The sequence below is a fragment of the Physeter macrocephalus genome, chromosome 8 (assembly GCF_002837175.3).
Source record: "Physeter macrocephalus isolate SW-GA chromosome 8, ASM283717v5, whole genome shotgun sequence".
NCBI lineage: Eukaryota > Metazoa > Chordata > Mammalia > Artiodactyla > Physeteridae > Physeter > Physeter macrocephalus.
In genome coordinates this window covers 32,211,940-32,223,653 of record NC_041221.1, presented here as the reverse complement: position 1 = coordinate 32,223,653, position 11,714 = coordinate 32,211,940, and the positions used below count along the sequence as shown (strand labels likewise).

The 11,714-nt window shown below is 35.1% G+C and overlaps 1 protein-coding gene across 1 annotated transcript in view; it reads left to right on the top strand.

Moving 5' to 3' along the window:
* CDH18 (cadherin 18) overlaps window positions 1-11,714 on the top strand; it is a 498,169-nt gene that overhangs the window by 417,413 nt on the left and 69,042 nt on the right. The window contains exon 8 of the mRNA XM_024121138.2: window positions 5,035-5,171. Coding sequence (XP_023976906.1) covers window positions 5,035-5,171 — 137 coding nt within the window. The remainder of the gene's footprint in view (window positions 1-5,034; window positions 5,172-11,714) is intronic.

Sequence of the window (11,714 nt, the reverse complement as noted above, 5' to 3'; positions counted from 1 at the left end):
AGTAGCAGGATACAAAATTAATGTACAGAAATCTCTGGCATTCCTATACACTAATGATGAAAAATTTGAAAGTAAAATTAAGAAAACACTCCCATTTACCTTTGCAACATAAAGAATAAAATATCTCGGAATAAACCTACCTAAGGAGACAAAAGATCTTTATGCAGAAAACTATAAGACACTGATGAAAGAAATTAAAGATGATACAAATAGATGGAGAGATATACCATGTTCTTGGATTGGAAGAATCAGCATTGTGAAAATGACTTTACTACCCAAAGCAATCTACAGATTCAGTGCAATCCCTATCAAACTACCCCTGGCATTTTTCACAGAACTAGAGCAAAAAATTTCAAAATTTGTATGGAAAGACAAAAGACCCTGAATAGCCAAAGCAATCTTGAGAGTGAAAAACGGAGCTGGAGGAATCAGGCTCCCTGACTTCAGACTATACTACAAAGCTACAGTAATCAAGACAGTATGGTACTGGCACAAAAACAGAAATATAGATCAATGGAACAGGATAGAAAGCCCAGAGATAAACCCACACACATATGGTCACCTTATCTTTGATAAAGGAGGGAAGGATATACAGTGGAGAAAAGACAGCCTCTTCAATAAGTGGTGCTGGGAAAACTGGACAGCTACATGTAAAAGTATGAAATTAGAACAATCCCTAACACCACACACAAGAATAAACTCAAAATGGGTTAAAGACCTAAATGTAAGGCCAGACACTATCAAACTCTTAGAGGAAAACATAGGCAGAACACTCTATGGCATAAATCACAGCAGGATCCTGTTGGACCCATCTCCTAGAGAAATGCAAATAAAAACAAAAAAAAACAAATGGGACCTAATGAAACTTAAAAGCTTTTGCACAGCAAAGGATACCATAAACAAGACCAAAAGACAACCCTCAGAATGGGAGAAAATATTTGCAAACGAAGCAACTGACAAAGGACTAATATCCAAAATTTATAAGCAACTCTTGCAGCTCAATAACAAAAAAACAAACAACCCAATCCAAAAATGGGCAGAAGAACTAAATAGACATTTCTCCAAAGAAGATATACAGATCGCCAACAAACACATGAAAGAATGCTCAACATCATTAATCATTAGAGAAATGCAAATCAAAACGACAATGAGATATCATCTCACACCGGTCAGATTGGCCATCATCAAAAACTCTAGAAACAATAAATGCTGGAGAGGGTGTGGAGAAAAGGATAAAGAAGATGTGGCACATATATACAATGGAATATTACTCAGCCATAAAAAGAAATGAAACTGAGTTATTTGTAATGAGGTGGATAGACCTGGAGTCTGTCATACAGAGTGAAGTAAGTCAGAAGGAGAAAAACAAATACCGTATGCTAACAGATATATATGGATTCTAAGAAAAAAAAAAAAAAGGTCATGAAGAACCTAGGGGCAAGCTGGGAATAAAGACACAGACCTACTAGAGAATGGACTTGAGGATATGGGGAGGGGGAAGGGTAAGCTGTGACAAAGTGAGAGAGTGGCATGAACATATATACACTACTAATCATAAAATAGCTAGTGGGAAGCAGCCGCATAGCACAGGGAGATCAGCTCGGTGCTTTGTGACCACATAGAGGGGTGGGATAGGGAGGGTGGGAGGGAGAGAGACACAAGAGGGAAGAGATATGGGAGCATATGTATATGTATAACTGATTCACTTTGTTATAAAGCAGAAACTAACACACCGTTGTAAAGCAATTATACTCCAATAAAGATGTTAAAAAAAAGAAAAAAGAAATTAAATCAGTTTCAGTGCACCATGGCCTAATGCTTTGGGAAAGCCCAATGGCATACCTCTTTACCACTATTCTGTATTGTCTGGATCGCGTGTCTCTTTGAATCAGATTTGCTTTGTACCCCTATCTTTTCTTATTTAAATTGATTTTGCATGTTGAATTTTCTTTAATTATCATATATTTATTATTAGAACAACCGGTGCACAAAATAGCCAATTCCTTGTTTTGATCATACAGTTTCAAGTGATGTCTTCTGTTTTTGTCAGGTGTTATTTTCACTAAATGAGCTCCTAGATTTCTTGGGATGCTCTATAACTTGCATCTCTGTGGTGCTATTAATATCTTCTGCTATGTTGGCACATGTGTGTCCACAGGTTATTATGAGGTTTATACCTGAGCGATATGTTCTAGGTACCCTGTTAACACCGTATGCCTATGCAAGGCACAGGTTGTATTTCGGTTATGCTTATACTCTGTTCTAGAAAGTATGATGAAGTTTGTAATACTTCCATCACCACAATCACCTATCTTCTGAGATTTTCCTCATGTTAAAATGGAAGAAGTGTCTCTGTTACTTTCAGTGGAAATCCTTGTATTTGTGCTCTGGAACGCAGTCTGTTCACCTTCTCATGAATTTTCTCTTTTTAGATATTCTCCCCCTTTTTTTTTTTGGCTGCACCACATGGCATGTGGGATCTCAGTTCCCCGACCAGGGATCGAACCCCCACCCCCGCATTGGAAGTGTGGAATCTTAACCACTGGACTGCCAGGGAAGTCCCCTTTTTTCCTCCCTCTTTCAAAATTATTATTTTCTTCAGCAAAGACAGTGACTAATATTTCCCCTATCAGAAAAAAATTAATTTGTTGAACCCACTTCTCTGATGACATAAGGCACCATTTTTCTCATCTTTACTTCAGGTACTGTTATCAGATAAAGTCTCAGGACTCATGGGCTTCCTATATTCACATTCAATATACTTTTGAATCCACTACAGTAAAACTTCCATCCTTTCATATTTTATTGAAACTACTCTTTTCAAATTAACCAATGATGCCCATCCTGTCAAATCCAATTCAGCCTTTACTAACCTCACTCAACTTAATAAAATTTACCTCAGCTGTCCACTTTGAACACTCCTTTCTTGACTTCTATGCCTCCTCTCCCTCCCAGTTTTCCTTCTCCCCTGGGCTGTTCCTCTCCTTTTGCTGGTACCTTCTCCTATTCAGATGCTGGACTGCTTTAGACTCAAAAGATTGGATGCTGTACTGCTCAATCTTTCCCTTCCTTTTCTCTTACAATTCTCTCCCAGATGAGATTGTTCCCATTACTTTACATTTAGGCTGATCTATCTCAAATTTATATTTCCTGTTCATTCAGAAATTATACTTGAACTCCACACCCATTTCTAATTTTCTTCTTTTTATTCCATATGTTTATTTAATTGACATCTAAGATATAACATGTCAAAATCATTGATTTCTCCCAAACTCTTTTTCTCCCAAAGGGACTCTTTCCCCTAACGTTTTATCCAGCTCCATGAATGGGCTTATTAATTACATGCTAGATCAAATATACAGATACAACACAAAAATTGAGTCATTTGTAATTTCTTCTTTTTACCAATGCCACTACAACAAAAAGCTTTATAGGTTGTAGTCAATATATAGCACTATATTATACACTTCATTTTCTTCTAATTTTTCCACTTTTGTCCATGATGACATCATTTCTTTTCTGAATTGTTTTTAACATTCTACAATCCAAGATTCAAAGCAGCCACTGTCATTTTTCCAGAATGTAAATAGATCCATTATTTCCTTTGTTAAAAATGTTTTCCCATTGATTTTATAAAAAATTTAAAACTCTTTACCATGTGCTATAGGACTTGCTCATCCTATGCCCTAGCCATCCACTTCATTCATTCTGCCAGCTACATTGAAACACCTATCTGTTTTTAAACCAAGTCAAGCTTTTTCTTTAATTTGGATCTTGGCACTTTAGTTCCCTATATTCAAATATTCTGCCGCTTGCACTTTTCACATAATAGTTCATCCTTTTTTCTTCAGGTGTAGATGAAATGTCACTTAAGCTAAGATTAATGATGAGGGAAGGAGTATTAGAGGTTTGAGGAGAAAAAAAAGCTCATTAGATTGTTTTAGCAATAGTTTGGAACATTTCTAGAACATATGATGATTGTTGACTATATTATTTATTCACATTTATGTTAATTAACTTGCTGAATAATGTAAAACCCCAAAACTCAGGGTATAGAAAAAAGTCATGTATAACCATGGTGTATGTGTCTGTGAGTTAGCTGAGGATAAGCTGAACTAGGCTGGCTTCTCTTTGCCAAGTCTGCTCATCTCCAGGGCATTCATTCCTACTTTTGCTCATTTACTAGGTAGCTCTACTCTAGGATGGGAAGCTGACAGCTCTGCCCTTGGGGCTCATCTTTCTTCTGGGAACCAGTGGACTAGCCCTGGAATGTGCTTCTTATGGCAGTGGCAGAGCAGAAGAGGAAACATTTAAAGTCTCATGAAATCTAGACCCAAATGTGGAACAGAACACCATCACTTTCAACTCATTCTATAGCCAAAGTAAGCTGGAGGCCCAGCCTAATAGAAGAGAGCCCTACAAAATTACATGAACTAGTGAGGGAAGAAGATTTGTGGCTGAGGATGCAAGCTACTTCCTGTTTATTTTCTCATTCTTTGACTAAACAAGGTGCTAGGTGATGGAGACAAAATGGTCATTAATTAAAATGTTTTGGTTTTCATTTTGTATTTATCTTCAAACCTCAGCTATGATGAAATTCTAAGATAAATTAATCTTTGACATCTGTTACCCTAAGAACATTGTACATATAGCAATGAGAATTTTCCTTAAAGGTTTAATTTTTTTCCCAATGTACTATGGTCTTCACAGAGGCAGTTTTTTTAATCCTTCCCTTATTAATTACTATGTTTTTCGCTATCTACTACCTACTATTCATGGAGTTTAGTGTTTTGTTTTTTAACTTTTTGAATTAGTAATTGAATTAAACTTTAATTAAGGACTGACAGAAAAATAATTGATATCATTTCTATGCAAATATAAAACAGGTGGGCAAATCTTAAGGGTCAAATATGGGAAGTAAAAATACACATTTCAATGTTTGAGTATATTAGATTTAATGCCTCCCTTGGTTCAGTTTTCTTTTCTTCATTATAGCATCAAGTAAAAGAGTATCCAATTCTTTTTTTTCTCTAGATACTTCATCGACTACAATGCTGAAGATGACAGGTTTTTCAACATTGATGCCAACACTGGAACCATAAAGACTACCAAGGTTCTTGACAGAGAAGAAACTCCATGGTACAACATCACAGTTGCTGCTTCAGAAAATGGTAAATTTCTTTACATTATATACCATAGGAAAGATGTCACTTATACATGAAGATTTATGCTGAGACTTTCTCTGGAGCAGGGCTTTCATTATTTCTAGTTTTTTATTCCATGATCTCGCAGAGTGCACAGAATGTAGTAGATACAATTCCTCATTGTCAGATGCAGTGAATAAAGCTTATACCTTTTTCTTTACTTTAATCCCCACATAGTGGTGGAAAATTGGCATCACAGAACACTTAGTCTGCATCACTGAGTCAAAATATTTAGTTCTCTTCTTAATTGTGAAACTTGCTTTGTCATGTGCTTATGCCTTACTTAAGTAGAAGAAGAATACTTCATATACAGTGGAGCAGTTTAGGAAAATAAAGGGAAGAAACGAAAATCTAACATTGTACTTGAATAATTTTATCAATATAACACCCTTCCTCAAGCTTCAATTAACAGAAATTTTATAGCAAAAGAATAGCTCTTGGAATTTCAACGGGCAGATCTAAGTTCTTTTCAAGAGACGTACATGGTATACAACTGAGGAAGGCCATTGTTCCATCCTCATCCAGAACATTGCATTGTGCTAAACACCTAAGTTTTTTTAAAAAAGCATAAATATCAACAATTATCTCTGAGTTCAAAAAGGTGTACATAACTGTCTTCAAATGAAATTAGAATAAAACTTTAGGAAAATGGACTACTGTCAAGAAAATGAAGTCTTTCTTTAAATGTTGAGAAATAAATGAAAGGTACAAATTGCCCCAAGTTTAGTATTATATATACTACACAAAAATTTAGTATAATATACCCAGCTTACATATACATTTTAAAAGATTCCAACATACTCATGAGTGAACTATAAATATTAAAATTTAGGAATACTTCATGTTAGAAAATAAAGCTATGTAATATGAAATTATGCTCTCTCTTCCTTTTGCCCTCAGAAGGTATAAGAAATTTTTAAAATATTAAAACTTCATTTAGAAATAATTTACATACGATACCATTCACCTTTTTAAGGTGTATAGTTTAATGAGTTTTAGTAAATTCAGAGCTGTGCATCAATCACCACAATTGATTTTAGAATATGTTCATTACTTCAAAAAGAAAACATGTACCCTTTAGTCATTACCCTCTACTCCCCCTTCCCCATGCCTCAACCCAAGAAGCAACTAATCTACTCTTTGTTTCTATAGATGTCTTAGTCTGTTTAGGCTGCTATAACAAAATATCATAAACTGAGTGCTTTAAACAGCAAACATTTTTTTCTCACAGTTCTGGAGGCTGGAAATCTGAGATCAAGGGGCCAACAGATTTGGTGTCTGGTGAGAACCCACTTCCTGGTTCATAGATGGCTGTCTCCTAGTGGTGTACTCACATGGTAGCAAGGGCAAGGAATCTCTCTGGAGTCTCTTTTATCAGGGTACTAATCTCACTCATGAGTGGTCCACTCTGAATTTTGGGGAGACATAAACATTCAGTCTATAGCAATAGATTTGCCTTTTTTTGGTATTTCATATAAAATAATCAATAACACATGGTCCTTTGTGACTGGCTTATTTCACTTAGCATGAGCATGATATTTTCAAAGTTCATTTACATTGTGGCATGTATCAGTATTTCCTTCTTTCTTATTGCTAAAAAATATTCCATTATATGGATATACTACATTTTATTTATCCATTCATCACTTGATAGATGTTTGGGTTGCTTCCACTTTTTGCCTAATTTGAAGAATGCTGTTAAGAGCATTAATATGAATGTTTCTGTGTGGATGAGTTTTCATTTCTTTGGGGTGTATACCTAGGAGTGGGATTGCGGGGTCATAAAGAAACTATTTTTAAATTTTGATGAACGGCCAGACTTTTTTCCAAAGTGGCTAAATTTTACATTCACAACAACACGATATGGGGGTTCTGATTACTCTATATTATTACCAGTATTTATTATTACGTACTGACTATAACCATTCAAGTGGGTGTGGGCTGATAGCTCATTGTGGTTTATGCTCTTTTATAATGTCCTTTGTCACAAACCAATAATTAAACTCCTCCAGTCTTTTCTATTCCACCTGAATTTTTCATGTTTCGCATCTGAAAAATCAACTCGTGGTTTCCATTTTGATATTTTTTCAGCACAGTATTTCCCTTTGAAAATAAGCATTTTCAAAGGGAAACACTGTGCTGAAAAATTACTTTTAAATGAGTGTTATAAAGAATACATGAGTGAGTTCATTTGTTATCATTCTGGTTAATTTTCATTTTCAAAATAACCAGAGTAGGTCTAGATTTGCATGTTCTTAGTCACCCAAGGACAATAAAATAACTGTCAAATGATAAAGGCTAGTTTAAAATTAGTTTTAAAATAAAAGAATAAATGGATTGATATACTGAAGTAGATGTGATGGAGACATTGAAAAGTTTCCAAAAATATTGTGTAGTTCTTCTTGAGAACAGGTTCCATGTACAGAAGGAGGAAGGGAAGAATCCGTGGAGAGAATGATATTTGCTTGTCAGAAACAATAGGGACTTATTTTAAAATAACATCAAGTTCAACTCCAGAGGTATTTTGATCAGAAGCCATACTTTAGATCGCTTCTAAATCTCACCTCAGCCCAAATAATATTTGTATCAAGTAGAAGCTAATTTATAAATATACATGAGTTCAAGTATATCATGAAAATTATATTATTTGCAATCATTACTAAAGGAATTGTTCATTTTTACTAAAGTAACATCTTAAATATGTACTTACTACGTTCTTTTTCTTTTCTTTCCTTTTTTCTTTTTTACTATCTGCTAGTATTTCATATGGGAGATGAGTTAATACACATCTACTAAGTAACACAGTACAGTAAAGTGTAACATCCTGAATTTTATAGATGGTAATAAAGAAGCCTTAGAAACTCCTCAATGAGCACTACTAAAATATAATTTAATCCTAATCATAAACAGGTATGTAGAAAGAATGAGCACTAGTTAAGATTTTATAGCCATTTTGGGAGACTGTGTCTGGAAAAGCTCACATTCACTTACTGATTGCTTGGCCTAAGTGCCTATTAAATAGAGTTGGGAGCCCTTCCGCGTACAATGGTTTGTAAGCATTTACTTTAACATGAGCCATATCACCAGAGTATTTTCTATTTTGGATATTTTTTCAACAGGATCTTTTTAAAGGCTTTATTTTTTTTAGTGCAGTTTTAGGTTCATAGCAAAATTGAGAGGAATGGACAGAGACTTCCCATATATTCTCTGCACCTGCACATGCTTAGCTTTCTCTGCTATCAACATTCCCCCCCAAGAGTGATACATTTGTTACAATTGATGAACCTACATTGACACATCATAATCAACCAATGTTTATAGTTTAATTTAGGGTTAACTCCTTATTCTATGGCTTTGGATAAATGTATAATGGCATAAACCCATCAATATAATATCATACAGAGTAATTTGAATGCACTAAAAATCTTCCATGCTCCACCTCTTCATGTCTCCCCCATCCCTACCCCCGGTAACCACTGATCTTTTTATTGGCTCCATAGTTTTACTTTTTCCAGAATGTCATGTAGTTGAAATCATACAGTATGTAGACTTTCAGGTTGGCTTCTTTCACTTAGTAATATGGATTGAAGGTTCCTCCATGTCTTTTTATGTCTTGATAGCTCATTTATTTTTGTACTCAATAATATTCCATTGTCAGCATGTACCAGAGTTTATCCATTCATCGTCTGAAGATGAATTCATCTTGGTTGTTTCCAAGTTTTGGCAATGATGAAATGAAGCTGCTGTAAACATCCATGTGTAGGTTTTTGTATGGCCAGAAATTTTCAGCTCCTTTGGTAAATACAAAATGTGCACTCCTTGGATCATATGGTAAAAGTATGTTTAGTTTTATAGGAAATTGACAAAATGTCTTATGAAACAGCTGTGCCATTTTGAATAGCCACCAGATATGAATGAATAAGAGTTCCCATTGCTCCCCATCCTAACCAGCATTTGGTATTGTCAGTCTTCCCTGGATTTGGGCCACTCATAGATATGTAGTAGTGTCTTGCTTTAATTTGCACTTTCCTGATGACGTATATGTGAAGCATGTTTTCATATACTTATTTGCCATGTGTATGTTTTCTTTGGTGAAGGATCTATTAAGGTCTTTGGCCCATTTTTTAATCAGTTTGTTTTCTTAACGTTTAATTTTGACTCCTTTGCATGTTTTGTGTAACTAATTTATTAGATGTGTCTTTTGCACATATTTATTTTATCCCAGTATGTGTCTTATCTTCTCATTCTATTGACATTGTCTTTCAAGAGCAAAATGGGATTTTCTAAAACCTTAATGTAACAGTTTTGAGGAGACTGTTGTTCTATGGAATTAAAATTAGAAGTTAATGTTTTTAAATACTTGTTTAGCCTACCTAGGGGTTAAGAGAAGAGAAATTCTCCTTCTCTGGGCAGATGAAGCAATGCACCAGGATTTAAGAGAAAATAAGAGCAAAGCACCTCTGTGCAAAAGAAAACAGAAACAAAATATTGGTCCTTCCTTCAGGTGAACAGGCCTCCTGCTAGAGGACCAGTGTGAAAGCTGAGGGTGTCACAGCTGAAGTGGGTATCCTTTGAGCATTCAGGTGGCGCTCAGATGCAATGCAGCTGTTAATTACATGATGTTTGACTCTGACTTTTTTCATCCTTTGGTTCTAGGTCAAAGTGATTTTTCAGCTGCCCAGTCATGCAGGAAAGGCAGGAAACGTGGGTCTGGTCTGTGATCTCTTTTACTGCTGCAGCTAAACATAGCTAGCAGCTATTTGCACTTGTATGGTGTGCTTTACAGCCGTGTCATCCTAACAAAAATGTTTGTGAAATAGAGAAAACAGATATTTTCTCATTTTATAAGAGAAAGGAAAGTGAGACTCACACAAAATATGAATCTAAATATTTTAGTTCCTAGATCTGTGCTTATTCTAATATGACCCTCTGTGGCAGCTGATGTCCATTGAACCCAAGTACTGGTCAGGTATTTTAACTGATTGAGGTTTATTCTATTATTTTAAAAATTCATTCTGAGACTTAAGATTATTTTCACAATTTTAAAGAATACACTAATAATCAGATAAATTCAATATGTGTCTTTGGTCAGGGAAATAGAAAGTGGTGTCTTATTATCACAGTTCTGGTGGAAGGGTACTTTCTCAATAAATACCTGTGGAACATTTATGTTACATGTAACAATGTAATCCATAATGGAGCTATTTGGTAACTTCTATTACTTTTCTATTAATGTGTAACAAATAATCATATGATTTCTGTAGGTCAGAAGTCCAGGAGTGTTCAACTGAGTTCTCTGCTTTAAATCGGGAAAGACTGAAATCATGTGTCAGCTGGGCTGGGCTATTGTCTGAAGGCTCCAGGGAAGAATCTGATTTCACACTCATTTTCCTTGTTGGCAGAATCCACTTTCTTGAGGATGTAGGTGTGAGGGCTCCATTTTTTTTTCTGGTTGTTAGCTGAGGCAGTTCTCTCCTCTTAGAAGCTGCCTGCATTCCTTCACCTTCTTCAAACAAGCAACAGTGTGTCAAATCCTTCTTATGTTTGAATCTATTTAATTTTCTCTTCTGCTGCCATCTGGAGAAAGTCTCTGCTTTCAGCGGTTTTCACCCTACTGGGTCAGGCCCACCCAAATAATCTTTGTGTTTTAAGGTCACCTGACTTGGGACTTTAAATACACCTGCAAAATTCCTTACAACAGTACCCAGATTAGTGTTTAGTTGAATAACCAAGGGACAAAAATCATGTGCTGGCACCTTTAGAATTCTACCTACCATAACCCTAAAATATCTATAAAATTTGAGGGTATTATTTTATTATAGGATAATAAATATTCTTTCAAACTTATATGTCATCACTTACTTTTCCTTTTATATGACTCCTTAGTAAAATAATAGCACAAGTAGGCACTCAATAAGTAGTTCTTAATATATTTTTCAAGTGACTAGCTCTCATCTCCCTCAATTTCCATGTTAATGTCTCAGCTCAGGATAATGTATAGTTTTATTCTAAGTGCTTTTCAGAAACTGCCAGTGTGTTCATCACTTCCCAATAGCTAAACAAATGAGTACTTTTCATTTCTTATCTCCCCTGATTTCTTTGTGGTGTTTGACTATATTAAACATCCTCTTTCCTCTTGGAATGTTCTACTTCCTTGGCTACCATTCCAGTACTTTCGTATGGTATACTTTATCATCTTGGTCCTAAAGTATACCTTAACTAACTCACTCAGAATGTATTAATAAATGATACTTGCTAGGTCGTGTAGTATTTTAGGCGCTAATGATATTGAGGGTATTATTTTGTCTTTGAGGAATTTAAGAATCTAATGCAAAAGACAAGTTAAGCAAATAATTGCATTATGGATAATTACTGTGGTGATAAATTTTCTTATTTTTAATTCTTAAATTTAATTTTTTTTTATACAGCAAGTTCTTATTAGTTATCCACTTTATACATATTAGTGTATATATGTCAATCCCAATCTCCCAATTCATCCCCCCACCCCCC